Source organism: Typopeltis vanoorti, chromosome 10 (genome assembly GCF_054136105.1).
Source record: "Typopeltis vanoorti isolate ZY-2024b chromosome 10, IOZ_Tvanoo_1.0, whole genome shotgun sequence".
NCBI lineage: Eukaryota > Metazoa > Arthropoda > Arachnida > Uropygi > Thelyphonidae > Typopeltis > Typopeltis vanoorti.
In genome coordinates this window covers 73,305,274-73,330,047 of record NC_143558.1, presented here as the reverse complement: position 1 = coordinate 73,330,047, position 24,774 = coordinate 73,305,274, and the positions used below count along the sequence as shown (strand labels likewise).

At 36.1% G+C, this 24,774-nt stretch overlaps 1 protein-coding gene across 1 annotated transcript in view; it reads right to left on the bottom strand.

The window, feature by feature from the left end:
• Positions 1 to 20,916: 20,916 nt before the first annotated feature.
• LOC150102508 (protein jagged-1-like) overlaps positions 20,917 to 24,774 on the bottom strand; it is a 186,703-nt gene continuing 182,845 nt past the window's right edge. The window contains exon 23 of the mRNA XM_090399608.1: positions 20,917 to 21,383. Coding sequence (XP_090255734.1) covers positions 20,917 to 21,383 — 467 coding nt within the window. The remainder of the gene's footprint in view (positions 21,384 to 24,774) is intronic.

The window sequence follows — 24,774 nt, the reverse complement described above, 5'->3', positions numbered from 1 at the left end:
GCAGGCGCAAACTTGACATTTTGTCTGTTTGCTTACTTGGGAAAAAATGGAGTAAAACCAGGTTTAATATTGCTTGGTATCTTTAACATAACTATACCCAAGTTAAAAATACTTTCTACATCTATATCTCCTCCGAGATTTTTATTTAATAAGGTTATAACACCTTATGGTAACTTGTTTTGGTAAAATACTTACAAGCTCTGCATTACTAAATCTTGGTATTTCTAGCCTAGCTCCCGCTGAAGAGACCTTATTCGCCAAGACGTGAAAGTGGGCTCCAGTTCGAAGAAGAAAGAACCTGTGCCTACCAGTCCAAAAGAGGATCCATTTCCCGCGGCCCGAAGAGAGAGCTCCATGCTCACTTTCTACAGAAGTACCTCGGCATTGGTAAGACCTTTTTTCTTATTATTGGTTCTTTTACCCATTCCTTCTGGTATCTCTTCGCTTGTTGTGAGGGACACCGGGCGTTCTCCGACTTCGCCCTCCTTTATCTCCCCCCATTCTACAGCCAGTAGTTAGGTCTTCCCCCAACAATGCCATTATTCTTACCCAGAACTAGAACGCTTGGCATCGAAGTCAAGCGGCTCCCAGATGAGTGGACATTAGTGAAAGCTCTGATTGATACAGTAGGGGGCAGAAAACATATATGGTTTCACACCTTACTCAAAAGAAAGATTCCAAATTGTAGTTAAAAATGACCAAACAAGAAGCAAATTATTAGAGGGTTCCCCCTGTGCGGGACAAACGATCAAACCTTATTTAATAGGGAGTTTACGGAAAACATTAAGAATAACTAGATTTCCCTTGGAATACCTGGAGAATGAAGACAACTTCAAGAAATTTTTTAGCCAGTGGGGCGATATTATTAGTATCAAAGCATTTGAACATGCTGATTACAAAGGCTGGAAAACAGGCAACGTTGAAATACAGATGGATATGAAAAAGGAAGTTCCTAACTTCATTTTAGTGGGTCAAACAAGAGTCATGGTTAACTACCCGGGTGTTAAAAGATTGTGTTTCCGATGTAACTCTGAGGGTCACCTAGGGGCAGAATGCCCAAAACTACAGTGCAGAAATTGCAAATCAACAGAGCACAAAATAGTAAACTGCACAGAAGCTTGTCTTAAATGTGGGGACTTGACCCATAAAGTGGACACGTGCTTGCACAGAACACTCTCAGAAGCAGCTGGAGGGACCATAATACCGATCAGGGCTATACCCCTCGATAAACCTGAGGTATCATCAGGGAGCAATTTTCCAGAGCTCCCGCAACAGACCGAAAAAGAAACACTAGCAGAAAACACAACTTCCATGAAACCCGTAACGGGTAAGACCCCCAGGGCAACCTGCCACATCAAGGAAATAACAGCCAACTTTGAAACCCGCAGCAAAGAGGAAGAAGTCGTAACAACCAGCGCCCCAATAAAACGCACAAGAGAGGCAGAAACAGAAGAGGCAAAAAAGGCTAAACAAAGCAGCCTACTCTCGTCAGAAGATGAAATGGACAACATCCAAACTACAAGCCAACGCGAAGGCACCCAGCCCCTTGAGGAGGCGGTAACAAAGACAGGAAACCTATCCCCAGTAGCAGACCAACCTGCAGAACCCCATTCACATATCTGCAGCATGGACATTTATAGCATCACAGAAATGGAATTTCAAAACGACCTCGTTATGGATATTCCAAACAGCTGCGATAGTAAATCACAGGTGGAACATGTAGAGCAACAAACAGACAACACCCCCCCCTTCCTCCAAATACCAACATGGATTTTAAAATTGCCACTTTAAACACCAACGGTTTACGCAACCCCTTCGCACAAAGCACTGTCTGGAAGCTAATGTTAAGATACAAAATTAATATCCTCCTGATTCAAGAAACCCATTTTTATAAGCATTGGGACGTGGAGAACTTCTCGAGAAGCTACCCAGTCACCAGCTACCGGTGCTTTGGGGATGCTCACTCGCGAGGGGTGGGGATACTAATTCGTCCCCCAATCGCGGGGGGTTCTTCAACGTCCAGGACACCATGGGATGTCTAATAACGGTAGACTGGAAGTACGGTGGCCGTACCATCCAGCTTGTTGCAGTATATGCCCCGAACAGCCCATACCACAGAAGCGGTTTCTTCTCTGCCCTTGAAAACTACCTCTTGGGAGCAGAACACCTAATAGTAGCCGGGGACTGGAATTGTGTGGAAGACACATGTTTGGACAAAGTAGGCAGGAACGCAAACTCCGGAACCGGCGGAACCGCCGCTCTAAAAAGATGCTGTGTAAATTTTGATCTCGTCGATGTCTGGAGGAGGAATAACCCATCGAAGGTAGAAACATCGTGGTGCCGCGGCCAGATATCGACGAGACTAGATAGGGTGTACGTGTCCCAAAACTTGGAACAGTATGTTCAAAGGACACGTCACACCACAGCACACAACATGTCAACAGGCCACAAATTGGTCATTTTAAAAATTACACTCCCAGAGGATGGAAACAGCCAGAGGTCCTTGGAGGCTTCCTCCTACCTTTCCCAGTCTTTTTAGCGACCAGCTACAGAAACTCTGTGATGAATGGACAAACATCAACTGGGACTGGGAAAACTGGCTGCACTTTAAGTGGCAGGCTAAGGAACTGTTTCAAAAATGTGGGCGCGAAAGGGTCTACCAACAACGTAAACGGCTGAGGGATCTCTACAGGGAACTCGGCTGGTACCGGTCAAGCGAACGGAGCGGAGTTCCCTGCGGACATCTTATCAGACAGGTAGAAATAGAGCTGCAGCAAGAGCGGCAGAGTAGAGTCGATGACCTCGACTTTCGCACGAGACTCTATCTCAGAAATTTGGAAACACCCTCCGCCGCATTCTACAATCAACAACGGGTGGCAGCAAACGATGAAAGAACGATTTACCAGATCGAGGAGAAAGGCCAGATTCTAAATTCAACCCATGAAATACTCCGTCACTTTCACCAGCAGTATCTCGGCATCTTCGCTGACCAGCAGGGCACGGATGACTTCAGTGAGTGGGACGTCAAACGTTTTCCCGAGCATCTTAGCGCCCTGCATGATAGGCCGATAACTGCAGCTGAAATAAAAGTCACGTGCAAAACGATGAAGACAAAAAAGACCCCAGGGCCAGACGGACTGGGGATAGAATTCTATAGATCTATCTGGGACCTTGTACTGCCAGCACTAGTAAAGATCTTTAACGAATTCCTCACTTCGGGAAACATCCCCGAGGAATTCGCTAAGAGCTATACAATCTTTATCCCCAAAAAAGACTGAGATCGCACCTTGTCAAATAACTGGCATCCCATCTCCTTAACTAACCTAGACTATAAACTTTTCGCAAAAATTATCTGTACACGCATTAAGGGCGGAATAGAAAACATAATAACAAGTTCACAGGTCTCTGGAATCCCAGGTAGATCTATGGAATTTAATCTCTTCCTGCTAAGAGACCTAATCAGACTGGCCAAGGAAAAATAATACCCCCTGGCACTTCTCTCCACCGACCTGGAAAAAGCGTTCGACAGCGTCAGCCACACGTACTTACAGGACACCCTAAAAAAAGTAGGCATAGGCACGAGACTTCGGCGTACAATTAAACACATGTACGCGAGGGCCTCGACACAACTGTCTATTAATGGGTTTCTGACAGAACCAATCCGTATAAAGAGAGGGGTTAGGCAAGGCTGCCCACTAAGCCCCCTTCTCTTTTCCCTAGCATTAGAACCCCTCATCAAAAGAATAGAGAACACCCCTGCAATTAATGGTATTCCACTGCCCCAAGTTTCCAAACAGTGCAAAATAGTAGCATATGCAGATGATGTAATGGCCACACTCAGAGACTCTGAGTCTATCTGCATCTATCTTGATATACTGCAAAACTTCAGCATAGTCAGTGGTCTCCGAGTTAATGCACAAAAAACCAAAATCAAAAATTTTGGAAATTTCCATAACACCGGACTTCCCTACGGTTTAGCGCTGCATACGCAGCCGCTAACAATACTAGGAGTTCCCTTTTCTGAGTCGCTAGCTTTACCAGTTAAAAAATTACAGGAAATAAGTACGGAAAAGATAAGTCTATTCAAACCGACCTTTTTCTCCTTTTATGGCAGAGCCACAGTGATAAAAACAATCATTACCCCAATGCTGATGCACACAATCAATATCACAGGCATCACACTGCTACAAGAAAACCAATTATCCAAAAAACTCATAGATTTCTTCTGGAATGAAAAAAAACATGAGGTTAAAAAACAATACCTGCAACTAAAACATGAAGAAGGGGGGTACGCTCTGCCTGATCTCAAAAGCTTGCTTTATGCAAATACATTCAAAACCGTACGGAAGGCCTTAAACTCAAACCATATTTCAGGCCTCCTAATTAGATACTTTATAGGACTTTTCCTCCCCCTCTTTGGAACCACGGACTATGCTGGACCCCGTGCAAGGGTTGTGCCCAAGTGGTACCGCACACTAGTAAAATCACTCACAGTACTTAGAGACAAAGGAACAGAAATCCTCACACACAAACCGAAAGCAGTATACTGGGATTTCTTCTAACTCTCCAGGCGTGATACACCAAACCTCGGGACAAACAATGAAATTCTCTTTAAAAACATCAAGAATAGCTGGGGACAGTCTTTTCATCGGGATCTGGCCTGGTAAATAGCTTATGGGCGGCTCCCGGTGAAACAGGTTAAATCTAGGTACGTACCCAGTCCGTGCGATCCCTTTTGTGATGTCTGCTGGGGCATGGAAACAGTGGAGCATTTCTTTTATTTTTGCCCACCAGCCCAATGCGTTTGGCAAAGACTGAGCACAGCACTGGGAATCCCGATGCTATCACTAGAAGAGGTCATACACCTGCAATTCCCGCCACCAGTCAACAAGACCCAAAAATTCGCCATTTTTTTAATTAACGTCTTAAAGTATCACATCTGGAAGGTACGGAAAAAATCCCAGGTACGGGACACAAATTTAATGTACGCAGGAATAAGGAAAGGTTTCTTTTTTTACCTTCCTAAATTTCTTGTGCAAGAGAGACATCTACTAGGCGACTTTAAATTTGTGAACAAATACTGCAAACCACCGAAAATATGCTTTCTTATACAGGGACGCATCAAGCCCTGTATATTTCTTTAGTATCTCCAAAACTCCACCTAACTCTCCCTAGAAAAAGTAACAACCACTCTGTTCTTCCTCGCCACAAAGCTTTCGCTGGCACGGTTTCCTTTACTCCAAATAAGGGGGGGTAGATCTGAGAACCCGGGCTGCGAGGCGGTGCTGCTCCTTGTGAGCGGCATCTCCCGGGCCAGTCTTCTACCCCGTTCTAAGTCCCAGTGGTACCAGATCTGCAAGTTCGTTATTTTGTTCCCTTTCAGTTCAACTGACCGGACCTTAAGTCATTTGATTTTTATGTAATTTATAATAAAAAAAAAAAGTTCTAACTGAAATTATTGTTTTCAAAACAGGTCAGTGGATCTCCTTCATAGATAACTGACGAAATTATTAAGGATAAATTTATAAGTGAACTATTAGTCAAAATTTATATGGTTAAATTTTCTTTTTTTTTTAACAGATAAATTGAGAATATGTGTCACAGACCAATTAGCCATATAAGGCTAAACAGGTTGACTGAGGCCTCTTTTACCTCCTACTATCCTACTCTATCTTTCATTATTCTCCTCTCTTACTGTTTGCTGACCCTCAGCATGCTTTATTCTCCAAAGGCCGATGATGAGAGACATGAACTCCCATTCGACCTCAATAAAGGTCGAAACCGGTCTGGGTAGTGGCCCCTTGCCTTTAATACAAAACATCATACATCCCCTTCTTGGAGATGTGTTTTGGCATTAAGGGTAAATATTAAGATTAGTGATCAGAGCTTGATCCACTTTTACCACGAGTTGCCTTGGTCTTGCACTACCTGTGGAATCAGCTAGTCTTGCATAAATTGCAGGCGCAAACTTGACATTTTGTCTGTTTGCTTACTTGGGAAAAAATGGAGTAAAACCAGGTTTAAAATTGCTTGGTATCTTTAACATTAAAAATAAATAAATAATACTATATTAAAATACAAGCAACATTATATGTGGCTAATAACTTTTTTTGTTTTATTTAAGTACATGGTTCTTAAAAACTTCAAAATTAATAAGAAAATGGCCTGCCATATATATTCTTAAAATTTAACAATGAAATCTCAAATCTTTAAAGGTACCTGTGGCATAACTATAAACAACAAATTACAAGATAACCACAGCAATTAACTGTAAAGAAAGAACAGATATTTTGTGCTGAAAATAATAGTATCAGAAAAGTTGGGGTGATTCTTATTTTATGTAAACATGAAAAATAGTTTTAATATTATTTATGAATATTAAGTTCTAGCTCACGGCAACCATTTTTAATTGATACATATAACAATTAGTAAACTGATTGTTATATGTACTTTGTATTCCTGTTCTTTGATTTGCTTTTCTACACACACTGATGATGATGTACTATTATTTTCAGTATGAAAGATCTGTACTTTCATTAAAGTTAATTACTGGGGTTATCATGTAATTTTTTGTTTAATCAAATTTTTCGTGCAGAGTTGTGAATGATCGGAATGCCTTGCCTGAGAGTGTAGTGTCTGCAAGGAGTTTGAGTGTGTTTAAGACATGGTATGATGAGACGTGTGTGTGTGTGTGTGTGATAAAAGGACTTCCCAGATGAGTCTTTGACTCCTTGAGATCTTGGGGTAATAATAATAATGAATAAATCTCTAACACTAATGAAAACCAGTCTTAGGTTACACTAGTGGCCAAAATTGTGGAAACCTTTTAGAAAGTGTATTTTTGAGGTTTGATGGCTCATAACACCACTTTTTTTGGTGTAATACCATAAAATTATATATCAATGGCAAGATAATTTAATCAAGAATGTAATGCAATAACTTTTATGAAGGATTTTTTATTAGAACAGCAGTTATAAATAAGAAAAGTGAAACACATAGAAAAAATGAGATATACAAAGATTCTCACAATGTGAGTTAATACTTAGTTGGGTAACCTTTAGCATTAATTACGGCCTTACAACGCCTTCCCATGGAGTGAACCAAGTTTTTTAGTTCTGCAGTTATAATGTGAAACCAAGATTAAATTATTGCTTCTATTAATTGGGTTTTATTGGTGGGTTGCTTCTGACTAACAAGTTTCTTTAGTCAGCTCCATAGATTTTTGATTGGGTTAAGGTCTGGGCTATACCCAGGCCATTCCAGCAGTGGAATATGATTATCTTGAAACCACTTTTTGCACACAAACAACATAACATGGAGCTAAATCCTGTTGAAATATAAATGCTTCATTATCTTGGAAAAGATCACGTGCAGAAGGCTTCAGTTTGGGCTCAAGTATTTCATTTATGTATTTTGGGGCATTTATATTCCCATTAATCACGCAAATTCTGCCTAAACCTTTTGATGTCATATAACCCCAGATCATAACACTAACTGGGTGTTTCACAGTAGGTGTAAATGCCCAACTCAGGCTGAGCATGTAGCTCATAAATTTTTCCCTACACAGTAACCTTATCAGATAGCAGGGATTAAAAGCATTATGCTTCACCCTTATAGACAGTAATGTTCTGCATTCTGTGGTAGGTGTAATGCAATCAGGATGCAAATCCTCTCCGATTCTTCTCCTTACGTATTTTATGCCATCACTACCAAACAGGAAGATTTTGGTCTCATCACTCCAAATAACACTGTTCCATTGTTCCGCTGTCCAGTTAACATGGGTTTTAGCCCAGTTTAATCTTTTCAACCTTTATTTGAGAGATAAAAATGGCTTTTTTTGTGGAATTCTAGCATTTAGACCAAATTCCTGCAGTCTGCGCCGAACAGTCCTTCTCAACTTCACATTGTATTGCGCCATTTCATCTTGTATACACCCAGATGATTTTCTTCTGTCACATAGGCACAGTCTCTCAATTCTTCTAGTTGCTTGCTGTTATGCACCTTTTCCTGCCTTTACCAGTCTGGTTTTGTAGTGACTGAGTCTCCTTATACCTCTTCAAAAATTTAGAAATGCCACCTTTGGTTAAGTTTCCACCAATTTTTCTTCTAATTTCTTCATAACTGTAGCCTTGTTCACTTAATAGTACTATTTTACATTGCTTTCTGGGTGACCAGTCAACTCTTTGCATAATTTCTTTAATTTTATTATGTTTTACAAGCTCACTAAATGAAAGAACACAAAAAAAAAAAACCAACCAACTTGATAGCAATCACATAACACACTGACAAATGTCCTCCTCTCAGCTACATGACATCAATAGCTGAATCCTACCGTGACCTTATTGGCTCATTGCCAAAGAAGATGACACCTGATTGGCTCTCTAAACACTCATGCTCATTGGCTATATTCAAAATGAAGGAAAGCTACTTCATACCAACCTAAGCAAGTTGTGCTTCTTTTTTTTGGTTATTTGGCTATAACGTTTCATAGAATACAGATAATTGAACAAACTTTATTGCATTACATTCTTGATTAAATTATCTTTCCATTGATATATAATTTTATGGTATTACACAAAAAAAAAAGTGGTGTTATGAGCCATCAAACCTCAAAAATACACTTTTTCCAAAAGGTTTCCACAATTTTGGCCACTAATGTATTTCTGTGTATAAACTACAGCAACACAATTACTTTAACAATATTGTTGAACAGTATTGTATTTGCCTATGATGCTATATCCATGGTAGCTCACTTTGGAGTCACTTTAAACATTTTTCTATGAAGAGTTCCCTTGAGTAAAACAAGAAGAAACACCCTGTCAAATGATACTGTTTCCTGAGAGAGAGAGAGAGTGTGTTACAAATCTTTTAGTGTCTGATATAACTGAACAATACAAGGAGAGAATTTGCTGACCTGAAATGTTTGTGAATTTGTCACCCAATGTGAAACCACAACTCTGAAAAAGCTCAATTTAGTATTTAGAACAGGGTTTCTGGGTTATTTATCCCTTAATCCACCCAGTATACAAAGGTTGATTTTTTTTCTTTTTTAATGTTGGGCCCATATGAGAGGTTGGCTGGTCAACCTATAGTACTTTAGTACCATATATGGGTAGTGGGATGGCAAAGGAGAAACTTATTGACATTCGATTTAAAAGCCTGTATATTGTATCCCTTGGGAAATACATCAGGGGGAAGAATGTTCCACAGTACAGCAGTAGCAGGGTTGAAGGAGGAGGAAAAGAAACTTGTTCTGTGGGTTTCAAGGTGTACTGTGAAAGGATGTTGGGCGGCAGCTGTACATGTTCCAAATGGGCTTAGCACAGAGTGGGGGAATTATTGATTCTGTTTCAGATGAACATTTTCCATGGAAATATTTATAGAATATACAAATTGCAGAGATTTAACGTCTATGTGAAAGTGGGGAGGGGGAGTGAGTTGGTAAGAAATGGATCATTTATAAGTCTAATTGCTCTCCTCTGTATTGAGTCAAGCATTTTGAGGGCATTTAGGAGCCCCACTCCAAATGTGAGAACAGTATTCGATAGCCGGGTGGATTTGTGATTTGTATAAGGTTAACAGCTGTTTTGAGGTGAAGTAATAACGTCTTGAGCGAAAGAGAAAGCCTAGTTTTTTTTGGAAGCTGAGGATGCAATGATTGTGATGTGTAATTCCAAGAAGAGAAATTTCAACTTGTTTGGGAATTTGAGTGTTATCAAAAATAATATTGAGGGAAAATGGTTCTTTTTTGTGGGAAATAAGACAGAACTGGGTTTTACTTGTGTTGAAGTTGACGAGGTTATCTGAGCCCCATTGGAGGATGGCTGGGAGGTCCGAATTAAGGGAAGTTGTGGTTAATGTTCTGTGGGTTGAAGTGAGTTGTGTAGGGTAAGGTTTATCAACTGAAAGGGAGGAGTGCAGTGTGCTGTCATCTGCAAAATTGTGTATTGGGTTGGAGGTCAACTGAAGTAGGTCATTGATATACAGAAGGAAGAGGGTCGGTGAGAGGACTGTACCTTGTGGGACCCCAGCATTAGTTGGAAGTGAGAGGATAGGGAGCCGTCTACCATCACACATAGTGTGTATCCAGACAGAAAGCTGGCAATTCATCTGCAGAGGTCCTGAGACAGTCCAAATGATGGAAGTTTGCTTAGTAAGCCTTTGTGCCAGACCCAGTCAAAGGCTTTAGAGATATCGAGTACAACTACTTGGGATTCACCAAATTTTTCTATGGCATATGTTTAGAGATGGGTGAGATATGATAGCATGTCACTTGTTGATCGGTATTGATGGAATCCATACTGGTGGTCGCTTAATAGCTGGGTAGCTTCAAGAGAAGCATTTGAGAATTGATGGTTTTCCCCATCACTTTAGATAGGATTGAGGTGAGTGAGATAGGATGGTGGTTAGATGGGCGATTTGTCACCCTTTTTAGGGATGGATTGAATATAGACCAATTTCCAGGCTTTGGGATATACTGTATATATATATTGAGAGTAAGAGTGTATGTACAGATGACATAGGAGTCAGTTCTGCTTCACAAAATTCAGGACAATTGGAGGAATGCTATCAGAGCCAGGAGCTTTTTTTGTGTCTAATTTTGACAACAGGTTTATGATCTCTTTCCGGCAAAATGATACAGAGGGCATTGTATGTTGGGCAGTTGGAATGACTGGGGGGGGGGAGGCATTTGCCATTGTCAGTTATGCATTCATTGAATGCATAACTGACAATGGCATGAAGCTAGGAGATTAGCTTTTTCTGTGGGTGATGTTGTAATTGAGCCAGCTGGGTATGATAGGGATGGGAGTAGTGTAAGGCAAAAGTTGTGACCAATTGCTTTGGCAAGAGACCAAAAAAAAGAGCATGGCTGCTGCTGATAGGACAGGCTCCAAGTTTCCTGCTTTTTGCCCGTTCAAATTCTGTTTTTTGGAATCATTGATAATGTTTTTGCATCTGTTTTTGGCTTCAGTATAGGACTGAAGGAGAATGGGGTTCTTAATTTGAGCCAGTTGTGGTATGCCTGATTTTTCATTTGTACAGCCTTGACACATCTTTTGGAGAACCAGGGTTTGGATAAGGGATGGCAGTTCAGAGAAGTGTGGGGAATGTATGTTTTCATGCCAGTGAAGATTACTTTGGTGATACGTTTGGTGCATATGTTTGGATTGGAAGACTGCAAACAATAGTCCAAACATGGAAATGAAGCATAGTAGTTTCGGAGGCTGTCCCATTTAGCACTGTTATAATGCCAAACTACTCATGTGGGTGTGACTGTGTAAGTGTTGTTGCATGGGCAGGAGATGACCTCTAGGTTGTGATCAGAATTACCCAGGGGCCTACATTTACTGCATATTTGGAAGGGAACTATACATTTCTAGTCTTTCCTGCATGGGACTCATATTAAAAATAAAAAAAAAAAGTAAAAATGTTCATATAATTGCACAATGATGACTATATAGAAGAGACCTACAAACTACTCCCATTTTCAACCCAACAGAACACCACCCATTGTCATCCATTGACTTCTGTCAATGGACGCCATAATGTGAGGAACAAACAGCCATGATGTTTACCTTCCTTAATAAGATGTAGAATCTCCTTTCACTGTGATGAGCAAAGCATATGATAGTAATCAATGACTATTTTCCTGTAGGCATATAATGAGGTCCTGGATTGTTGTAGGGTAGATGTCCCTTGATCTCACCTGACGTTCCAGTTCATCCCAGAGGTGTTCAATAGGGTTTGAGAATAGGGCTCTGTGGAGGCCAGTCAAGTGTAATGATATTCGTGTCTGCAAAACAACGCAGTTATAGCAGCAGCCTTATGACACCATGCATTGACTTGCTGAAAGAGAATGGTCAGTTCCATAGAAATGCCACAAAGTAGGAAGTATTGCATTGTCCAGAATGTTCAGTTACCTCTTGAAGTTCAATGTTTGTTACGCCACAAACAGTAGTCCAAAGCCAAACAGGACATACCTCCGAATTTCATAGTTGGGGTTACGCACTCTGGTAAGAGACGTTTGTCTGGCACCTGCCACACCCAAACCCATCCATCTTCTCAGTAGAGAGTATAGTGCGATTCATCACTCCATAACACAGCTTTACAAGCTGTCACATCCCATGTATACATGTTATGTGCATCAATAAAGATGACACTACATGTTGGACTTGCATATTGTAGTCCTGTCATGGGAACCCATGTTGTGAGTCTCAGTTCTGAATGTTTTTGCATAGGTTCATGTTCCAGTAATGCCCAGGACTCCACATTTAATGTGTTGGCTGACAAATGGTTGTTTTTGCATATTATCCTTGGTGTTATGTTCAGTGAGTGTGAGGGGTTGTGCATTGTGAGTAGCACTTTCAGTTAACTCTCTTCACTTCCGTCTCAGTGTGGTATCATTGATTGTTTACCTGAGATGACCCAATTTGTCAACAATTTTTTAAACAGATAGGCTTGCAACATGGCATCCTATTACAACGCCTCTTTCAAACTCCATCAATTCTCTTCTCATGGCCATTTCACCCAGACACAGTTGCACTGACTTGGGAGAATCATATTCCTCTAATTTATACCAGCTACAAACATGCGACTTGTTCCATCACATGATGCACCTTGTCTGTGGGGGTGTCCACTGACTTCTTTCCAACCAGTGTAGTTTAGATGGTTGAAGGGGACATTAGTTGAACTTCCAGCTGAGGTTTTATGACAGATAACATATCATTTCTTGTTGCATGTAAGTGGTGATGTGCACATAAATTGAGGTCATGAATATTAGTAAAGTTGATGTGAAAGTGATTTTTTTTTTTTTGTATAGAGATTTTGTCATCTTTGTTTGTTTTACATTTTTTTTCTCTTTTAAATATATTTTATTTATTTCATAGCAAATCAAAAATAAATAAATAAAAATAGATAATTTTTTTAAAAAATGGCATTTACGCAAATGTTCTCATTATGGGATTTAATGGAATAAATACAGCACATAAATAATTAAATAGCACATTTAATCATTCCTATATTTTATCTCAGTCACCGAGACATTGTCAGGGAAACAATATTGAAATTGCAAAAACACACAAATTTGTATGCACACTAAGTGGGAAAGATTAGACTAAAAGCTTCAAGTCCTAAGAGGGACTTGAGGCTTTCAAGTCTAACACAGCTAAGGCTAGCCAATGCTATTGGCTAGCCTTAGCTGTGTTGGGCAGGAGGCCTAAGAATTAAAGCAGTGGTTCTTAACCTTTTCGAAGTCAACACTTTTGATTATAAGAAAAATTTGGGGAACACCAAGAGCATTAGAGTCATAAAACTAACAATAAAAATATGCATGGACTTGCTTTTTATAAAAATGGAACTTATTTTAATGCTATACTTGAGCTTGTCAGCTTTCAGCAATATCAGGTCTAATATGTGATATAGCTACCCTCATCTCCTTGTCTATATTATTAAGTCTTTCACACTTTTTAGATTTTATATTGGTTAATATTGAGAAACCGAGCTCTCACAGATATGATGTTGAAAAGAGTGGCAAAATTTTCAGTGCCCTTGTGGAGAGAGCCTGGGTATTCGGCTTCGACAAAAATCCAAAATTCCTCAAGAGTTATTTCAGAGAAGTTCATTTTTAGAGTACGATCCATTGACAAGGTAACTAATTTTTCTTCTTCTTGTAACGAAAATTCACAACTCGATGTATTAACTGTGCCAAATGAATTTTGTATCCAGTCATATAATTGCGTATATTTAAGGAAGGAAAGTAACTTGAAATCTTTTCTTCCAATATTGTTAATTGTTCTAACGGAAATAATTCCCTCGACATTTTTATTCAGATTTTTATTATTTAGCCAATTATACTCATGTAACATCTTTCACCGGCAGAACACCTGTTAGGTTAAGAACCACCGAATTAAAGTTTCCGAAATCTTGGGAAGTTTAATACAACCATATTTTTTAAATTCTGCTGCTGATTCTAAAAAAAAAAGTCTTTCAAATTGGTATTTTTTTTTGTGTTGAAGCATAGTAGTTTTATTCTATTTAATTCTGTGCAAAGTATCTGAGGCATGGTCAGCAAGCCCTGACTGACCATACTTATTGCAACAGATGTATTTTTTTATGTTCATCTAGGCAGATATTTAAATTTAAAGTCCCTCTTAGGACCTGAGACTTTCAGTCTAATCTTTTCCACTTAGTGTTTGTGCAATTTTAATATTGTTTCCCTGAATTACTGCCAAATTTTTATCACAGTGACTGAGATAAAATATAGGAATGATTAAACATGTTGTTTAATTATTTATATACGTGCTGTATTTATTCCATTAAACTCCATGATGAGTTCAAACCAGCAGGTAAATCTAAATATTCGATGATGTTATTGTAACTAATCTTCCATATCTGACATTAGTGCCATCAAGGAAAAAAAAAAATGATGCACAATCACTCTTGAGAATGCATCTGTTATATAACCCAAGGAATAGTTGTGTAGAAATATAGAAGAAAGGCAATTTTGGATGGAAAGACAAATTGTCTTTCTTCTATCAGAAAGGTATGAAAATTAGTATACTAATGATTATCTAGTTCAAGAAAAACACAATGTATAGGTAAAATGTTTTTATTTCTTTCATATCATTAGTAGAAGTGATGAAAAGGGCCACAACTCTAGATACTACTACTACACAAGAAAGATACAAACAGGAAATATATCTTGGAACACTGATGTCACAATTAGCTTCTAAAGTGTGAGAATATTATGATACACTATGATCTGTACAGATGACTTAAAGAAGAATGGAATCAATATACAAAGTATGAAAATAGATTTAAAATGCTAATTGCTCATTACTCATTCGTTCTAGAGTTTTGGCAGTAATTTTGGCTGTGAAAGATGATATACTAACAGTATGGTTTACAAAGCTAAAGTCACAATTTACAAATGCTGGATAACCTGTGCCTTTCAATATGTTCAAAAATGCATTAGGTATATTCAGTAAAATACAAAAGGTAAAGTGATCTCAAAAATGGTCATGCACCAGAATTTCCTGAGAGAAAAATCAAACTTATTCCATTATTATCTGTGAATAATTTAAAATATTTTAAATTAAAGGAACCTTTATCCAGTGCATTCAAAGAGCACAACAGAAATTATAAAAGATGCTTTTGTTTTCTTAGTTCGGTAATACAAGCAATAACATTGTTTTCATTTTAGTACTCAATAACTTAGCTGACATTCAATAAATACAGACAAAATAAAAAGATAGCAGCATAAAGTAATGCCACTTTCTATTTCAGATAATTAATTTAGGTAAACTATTATTATGATGACGATGCTTCTAGAATCACTATCTTACAAAATTCTACTCAAAATAATATATACTAAATTTTATGCAATCTCAAGCTTTAATTTCATATATGTTATTGTGTATGTGTATACACACATGCACATAATATACACACAACATCCATGCATATGTCCAGAGTTGGTCACAATTCATTACATGTTTAATTTCAGCAATTTGAGCCCACTCACAAACAGATTATGTACACATTTAAAAAATGCTTTATTCTTGTGTAATACTAAATGCAAATTATATCTAAGACTAAACATCCTCTAATTAGAGTGGTTTGGTTACTGCTCTCAGAGAAAATTTGTTCTTAGTTGATATCTGATTATCCCACTGTATTTCATTCACTAGTATCTCATCCAAAAGCATGCTTGCAGTATTATCACTACAGAATCTCTCTTAATGAGGAAAGTTGCATTTTTTAAATTTTATTTTTAGAATTAGTCAAAAACTAAACGGCAAACGCTTAATCATTATTATAAGGAACTATTTTTAGCTAAGGTAGGATAAAGTCATTTAATTAATATACAGCAGAAGTCAGTGTTCACTGAAATAAGTTTCCTACACTGGTTTTCATATACCAAGGTAACGTCAAACCTCATAAATTGCCCTTGTCTCACGCTATAAATAAACAGTGAAACATATTCTGCCTCTTTATACTAAATCTTACCACTATGCATTCGTTTCACATTTATTTCATAGATCTTTGTTCGTTGCCAACAGTTTCATTATTTTATGTTTCAAGTTCATTTTAACAAGCTGATATTCAAGTGTAAGCCAGAGCGGAGGAGTTCTCTTAAAAGCAAAATAAAGTATGTCCTCCATTTATAATATGACATCAAGGCATGCAGTTGTGAAATCAAGCTTGTATAGTCTGGTAATCAATAAATGGATTTTTTTTGTTTTAGTATGTAAACTTCTGTTTGCTTTGATTATTTTTTAAATGATTAAAGACAAACAGAATATAAAAGAGAAAACAAATCTTATATAAAAATAAGGATTTTATCCAACTTAGCCAAAAAAAAAAAAGTTCAAGCTGTAAATTTCAACTTCAGGATCACTTTTTAAGATAGAGGGCATTATAAGTTTACGAGCTTGCTCTTTTGTTGTCTATGAAGAAACCCAATTAATAATAATGTCATAAGTGACGAGGCATTAGTGAATAACTCAATCATGTATAGGCTGAAATGGTGGACACTTTAAGTTGTTAAAAGTTTTTCTCTAAGGATGCTATTATCTAAACTGTTATAATTGTATATAATGAGCTTTGGAATTCTATTTCAGTAATTTTTTTGTGTGTTGTTCTATTTTTAGTTGATATGAGTAAATGACTTTTAGCCTAATGTTTAAATGTCTTTAATTTTCCATGTCATTTCAATTTTGCATACCTATGGTCTAAAGCACAGCAGTATATTTCTTGTGTATCATAACATAGGTTACAAGAAAATATGTTTTTTTATTAATAATTTGCTTCTCTGCCTTGGTTTTAAAGTCGTATTAATAAAAAATATTAATTTCTAAACATAACAGATTATTTACTCTAAATCTAACAAATAAGCTTAGGTATTGACAGTTAGTTATTCATGACATATTTTAATGGTATTAACAACACCAAACGGACTATTTTATAAAAAGATGTTTTATCAACTTGCTTATATTTTGCTGAATTTCAAATCAGCATCAGAGCACAACACAGCATGTATACATGACTGTAAGTGAAACAATTGTAATGAACAAAAAATCTAGAGTCCTATTTTGGCACCATCTAATGTTGTAAAAAAAAAATTACAGCTGCTATGTGGGAGTTGCTCTTAAGATAGCAGTCTCCCCAATTTTTTGGCAAATTAATGCAACCATATTTGTTCAGATTAGGAGAATTCTTCATAGCCATGGCTGACTCAAAAAATCTTTCAGATCTGTAATGACTTCTAAATAGCACATTAGTTTTCTTCCATCTAATCCTGTGTGAAGGGGGTATCCAAAGTATGGTCTGCCAGTCCTAACACTATGGCAAGTCAGGACTGGCAGACCACACTTTAGACACCCCCTTGCACAGGATTAGATGGAAGAAAACTAATGTGCTATTTAGAAGTCGTTACAGATCTGAAAGATTATTTTTTGAGTCAGCCATGGCTATGAAGAATTCTTCTAACCTGAACAAATATGGTTGCATTAATTTGCCAAAAAATTTGGGAGACTTATCTTAAGAGCAGCTCCCACATAGTTTTTTTTTTTACATTACAGGGCCAAAATAAGGCTTTAGATCTTTTGTCCATTACAATTATATTGTTTCATTTACTCACTGTTGTGTGTATATATGCTGTGTTATGCTCTGATGATGCCAATTTGAAATTCAGTGAAATATAAGCAAGTTAATAAAACATATTTTTATAAAATAGTCCATTTGGTGTTGTTAATACCATTAAAAATAAGTCATGTATTTACTCTAAAGACTGAATCCAATGAATATGATGTTGCTGCTCAGAAAATAAATAAAGTAAAGTTCAAAGTATATTATAGGTCAGCTATAAAAAATTGTAAATATCTCAAAACATCATGTTAATTATGTTAGAGGAAGACCTTTTCTAGTACTTTAACGTGTGCTCTCAGTAAATTCTTTCAAAATAGTAAGGCTAATGATTTCATGGTTCCTGCCCAAACATTATACTTTAAATTTAGAAGCAGTCCATTACAATAGGTTTGCTTCTTGAAGTATCCAGCTATCCATTTAAAACATATTAAAAATGTGGAATGAGAAGTGGGAGAGAACAGAAAATTGTAGAAGGTGAAGAGGAGAAGATTAGTAAGAAAGAGTAATGTAAATGATCTTTCCTATTTGCCTTCCCTTCCTTCTACCACCCACCTCCTACTCCCCCACTTTTAACATGATCTTAAATAGCTATCAACTAAAATAAGCCTTCTTTCATTCAATATGTTCTACTTCTAAATTTAAAGCATAGTGTTGAAGCAGATTCCATGTAAACCTTAGCCATGCTATGATTAAAAATTATACCTGGGATGTAACCTAATGAAAAGCACATCTAAAGAAAGAAGCACGTCAATCTTTCCTTAGGTTACATTAATTATTTCATGTTCTGAACTAATTCCAGCATGTACATTACCATTATTAACTTGAAGACTGCTGTGCAGTTGCTATATAAACTGCAAACAAAATCCAATGGTTTTATTCACAAAGCTACAGAAGTGTAAAACATATTCTGTGAATAAAACAAGTTTTATAGTTAAGTTTTAAGCTAGTATTCAGAAAACTAAGCATCCAGTTTGCAAAAATTAAATGTGAAACTATGTGTAGTTGATAAACCTCTACAATTATTTTTTTTTATTTATTTTATTGCTTCAGTATAAGCACTAAATATGAGGGGAGGGGAGGCTGGAAAGTTCTAGAACAAAAATTCGTTAATTTTATGTCTTATTATATAAGATATAAAATTAACGAAATAAAAAATCAAAAGAACAAATTATTATAATTTGATGAAACATGGGGGTTAAATGGTTTTAGATATGTTCCTTTTCTTGTGGTTATATCAGAAGCTTTAATATAATTTTTGTTCTAGGTGTTTATCAAAACTTTCCAGATTCCCCTCATACAATAACAGGATTAAGCTACATATTCAGTTTTAAAGTTGCTAATAATGGTAAACACATTATAAAGATTTTGAATATGTCAAAACATTCATTTTCATTAGAAAGCACTCAAAGATTAATAACAAAAATCCCTCTATCTATAATTTAGAAATTTGTCAAAAATAAATAAATAAATAAAATAAAACTGGCATGAGTTCATCGCTGTGCTATTTTTGGATAAATTTAACTGCAAAGAGGAAAGAAATTCCTAGTCTTTGTTCACCACTACAAACTGACAACGTAACACACCTGCAGTGTTTGGTATTTACCTTTAATGGTGATATTGAAAATTAGTTACAGTGTGCTTAATTCTGTTATCTTATTTACAGACCATTAAGACAGATACCTCAACACTTATTAGAGTATTTTTTTTATATTAAATTAACTCCTATTCTTAGTTATCTATTTAATATAATACAAAAAAAAAGCTTTGCATTTTTTTTCCCTCAAGAGTACACAAGTACCATGAATAATAAAAAAAAAAATAAAATAAAAATAAAAAATTGTGACTTTACACTATATTGATTCTATCAAAGAGTGTGTAGATTGCATTAAACTTGCATTCTGCAGTTTTAATGAAAAATAAAGAAATATTGATTTTTCATACTTGAAATACAATTATTTAAAACAATTGGCTAAGAAATTATTAGCACTTATTTCACCAATGCATTTGATTTGTATACAAGAAAAGAAATAAAAAAAATTACAAAAGAAAGATGTAAGAAAATATAAAAATGTGAGTGAAACTCTGGTTATGGTATATAGCAATCACTATCAATCATTGTGAATTTTATAAAAAACTAAGTACTATTTTCAGTATATATCACATTTTTTAAAACGGAATAATAAAGGGATTAGCTTTAATGTATGTCGATTTATTTTATGGTTGTTGTTTTTTTTATTTCTGAAAAACTATAAACATTTGTATTGGTCCTGCTGCACTTTATCACAAAATCAGAGACAACAGAAAAAATTTTATGTTATACTAAAATGTTAAATTTTGACCTATTTCATCCAAATTCATTTCACAACCATTAAAAGATATTTAAAAGTATAGATAATTTAATTTGGTCATATTTCACAAAACTTGTGTGCTAATTTTTCCCCTTTCCCATAATGAAAAGCAAAACATAAATTAATGTACTGCCATTTGTACATTCTTCATAAATTAAATTAATGATCAAATATACAAGAACATAAACATATATACATATTTACAGATTATGTCCAGAACTACAAACTTATCCAGTACTAATAAAATAAAATAGAGAGAGGAGAGAGATAAGACAATTAAAAAAAAAATAAGTACAAAAATTTAAGATTGCACATGGACATTCTGAGACAACTCTGAAATGAAGGTTAGAAGTACATATTTTTCAATTTTTGAGGGTTATGAATTATTTTTAACTAAAAAAAAATTGGCATTCATTATGGTGAGCTATAACACTATGTTATCTTTACCTGAACTTTAGTTCATGTTTAAGTCTGAAATTTAAAAAAAAAAAAAAAAAATCATGGTATGTATATCTTTGTTATAGCATGGCAACCTTTTTTTTTTTCACTTAATGGAATGGCTGTTTCTATAGATGGCTAAATTGTCATTATTATACAACAATGTTGAGTTATAGTTGACAGGCACTATTTTTCTATAAAACCACATTTATCTTAATCTGTCTTCACAAGTTTTTTTTTTTATTATTATTATTTCCTCGTAGGAAGTTGTGAACTATCTTCCAATTTTTGCAAATCACTGGGTAACTTCACATTTCAAAATATGTTGTTACAGTTCTAGTTTTTTTGTTTTTTTTTAATCCCCGTTTTCCCCCTTAATAGCGAAAAGATATATCCCCTGGAAACTCAGAGGAATAATGACAAATAAATAAAGTGACTACCTCCCAAAGGGAGAAAATGGTGTACACTGTAGTGACTGCTACTATACAATCATTTCTCTGTCTGAAAGCCTCCTCTGGTTAGCTTTTAAGTTATTGTCCTTTTCAAAGTCTTTTTCACTAGCTGCTGAAGGGGTTGTGTTTTTCTTTGCTTCTGGTGACTGGGCTTTATATATTCTACTTGGAATACTTGACCGATCAGGATCGAAGTCAATTTCAATCATCTCTGTGGAATCACTAGAAGCAAGAGAACAAAGTTTTTCATTGGCACTGCTAGTGTGAAGTGGATTACGATACCTTCTCAAGTTCTCTTCATTTTGGTTATTAGACTTTTCATCCACTTCAAGCTGTTCCAGTTTGCTACTAATAGAATGAGGAAGGGATTGACAGTTACTAAGAGAAGACTGTTGTCTACAATGGTTTCTATAGTACCAGATTCCAACAGCTAAAGTTGCTGCCAATAGCAACAGAGCTAAGAGGGATACCAACAATGGAACCAAAAAACTTTGACCTGTGTGGGAAAAAAAAAAAAAGGGAGGGAAAAAAATACAATTATATTTGGTATTAAAATTAAGTTTTATATTTAACATATAGAATATTTCAATGTTAGTGCTTTAACACTAATCATTATAGATGCAATAGAGATAAAATTTATTTAGTTATTTATAACACAGAATATAAGTGAGAAATTAAAATTTTTTCTTTGAAATAAAATGTCATCTCCCTCACCCTATCTTTCTCGCTTAATTATCATTATGATATCCACACACACACACACAGATTAATTCTCATCACTATTCCAGTATTAGTAACACCACCATTAAATCATATTTCAAAGTGTTGTTTAATTTCCATTCTGTGTTACTCAAGGCATTAGCAGGATAGCAATGCTATTCATATTGAGAAAGCCAAGACACATAGAATGGAATCTTTATAGAGTATGGAGGATTCTACAAATCAGCTGCTAGCTATTATACTAGACCAAACATAACAAATAACATTTTATTTGCAACTATAATTAATCCTGCCTCCATTATTCTGCTAATATACTGGAGGATACTGCCAAACCCATGATTTACAGAGGTGGGGGTTTAATGAAATTCTCTATGTGTATATGTCTTAGAAAAAGAATTCATTGCTATATATTCCATAATCCCCACAATTTCAGATGAATCTTAAATGACAGCAGTGAAAAGTCAAGCAAAGCTATTATACTAGACCAAACATAACAAATAACATTTTATTTGCAACTATAATTAATCCTGCCTCCATTATTCTGCTAATATACTGGAGGATACTGCCAAACCCATGATTTACAGAGGTGGGGGTTTAATGAAATTCTCTATGTGTATATGTCTTAGAAAAAGAATTCATTGCTATATATTCCATAATCCCCACAATTTCAGATGAATCTTAAATGACAGCAGTGAAAAGTCAAGCAAAAAGAAATAGGTTATATGATGGAAAATGTTAAACCTCTGGAAATCTTGCAGTTTCTAGGCTTGTTTTACCATAGTGGAGATATTTAATGTGGCGTATTAATTCCGCTATGGCAAAACAGGCCTATCAGACTACACATTCCAAACATGCCACAGAATTGACTGGAAAGGCACTAAGTCCCTATGCCACACCAAAACCTGGTATGAAAAAAAATTCAAAGAAGCTTGTGAAAGCTAAAACATCATCCAAGTCTGAATAAAAATGATGGAATAATTATTCCAAGAATGTGTAAGACCCATCTTCAACACATAGAGCAACCAGAACAACCCCAGATAGAAGAAAATTTCAACATGAAAGGACTGTAGAAATTGCTTAATGTAGTTGTTTATTTTTTCCCTCACCAGAGGTCAGGGTATTATAAATGATTACCAGAACAGACCACTATAGTCTATATCCGTAATTAGCATTATGATGATGATACAATACAGTACTGTATAATTTTATGTTAAAATTGGTACACTGTATAACAAAACACAATTCTTGTAGATAAGCTTATACATTGGTGGTTATAAATAACTTTTAATTTTTCAGGAAATTACAACATACTAGAATAATAATTAAAAACTTTAATCAATACCCTCATATATTTTGGCAATGTTACATTGCCATCTTCAGGGATCACAAAACAATGATATGTGCATGCAAGCACTCAGACTAAGCAAATCTCATTTGCTTAGTGACATTGCCAAAAATATAGGAAAGTACTGATTAAAGTTTTTAATTAATATTCTAATATACGTTGTCATTTCCTGAAAAATTAAAAGCAACAAAACAAAAATTTTAGCATTCAGGCATATGCATTGTTAATATATCCTTATAGTTGAGATAGTGATTTCTGATTTACGATCTTCTCAACTTAATGATGGGATCATCAGAATGAAACTCCATAAGTCGAGGACTGACTGTATTGTCTTAACCAGGTATCTGTATAATGATTTGTCTTCTTTACCAATTGCCTTAAGTCATTCCATAAATATAACTTCACACATTTAGCCATCTTAAGGTCAAACTGATCTCATATGTAATAATAATTCATGCATTATGGAAAACAAAAAGCAGATTGATGTGAAGTCAACTGTTCCAGACTGCTTAGTCATCAAAATATTTTCACATGGGTAAAATAAGAATGAAGACAAGAATATAATATCTTGTTAATACTTCATGCAAACTTTGATTAGTTGCATGTACTGGAGTAAAAGGCAAACGAAAACAAAAATATAAATGTCAGTATCACACTATCCAACCCAGTAGAAAATCTGCTAAAACCATCTCAACTGCAGAGTACAGTGAAAAATATTGTTATATACTATTTTGTAACTTATACAGTTATCACCAAATTATCTGACCTTCATATGAATGAACTGCCACAATTAACTAACTGTCAAATGGGTTAGTGTGTAAACTGACTTCTGGTATACAGCACCATGTAATTGCATGGTGCTGTATACCTAGAGTTATCCAAGACTTCAAATATCTGACTGGCAAACTGTTCCTCCACTCTGGTTCGATAATTGAGGGAGTACTTTATATGAAAAATACACTATCTACCAATAATTGTCCAGATACCCCTGTTATTTGAAGTTATGGAACATTCCAGGTTTCTTAATAACATAAAAACCAGTGTACAGATAGTAGGAAGCAGTATTTCATCATAGCAGTCGAATACAGGTGGAATGGCAACACAACATGAACTCAGTGACTTCGAGAGAGGTGTCATCATGGGCTGTCACATTAGTGACATGTTCATATGTGCCATTGTCAATCAACTGGAGCATCCAAAATCAACGGCGCTGATGTTCTGGCATCACTAGTGCAGGAGGGGTGTTAAAAAGGGTAGCATGCAAAAACCGGCTAAAATTGCCACAGACCATCCATGACGAGTTCCGGAGTACTAATAATATACGAAAAGAACTCCATTTACTGGGTTTCCATGGAAGAGCAGCGGCACACAAGTCGAACATCACAACAAACAAGGCAGCTCATCTGGTATGGCGCAAAGAGCATATGAACTGAACAAGTGGCCAGTGGAAAACTACTCTGGAGCGATGAATCAAGGTTCACCTGTTTCCAGTTTGATAGCAGGGAGTGGAGGCAGCTGGTGAACATTTGTTACAATAGTGTGTTGTACCCACAGTAAAGTTTGGTGGTGTAGATGTAATGGTGTTGGGTGCATCCAGCTGGTTTGATGTGGGACCATTGGTCGTTGTCCATGGTTCCATGAAGGCAGCTCAGTACCTTGATATTCTGGATAATCATGTGCTGCCTACACTGTGGATTTTTTATGGAATGGACTCGTGTTACTATCAAGACAACAATGCCCCATACCATAAAGCTGCAGCTGTTATGGAATGGTATGAAGAGATGAGTGTCAATTGACTGCCCTGAACCTGTGCAGAGTCCCG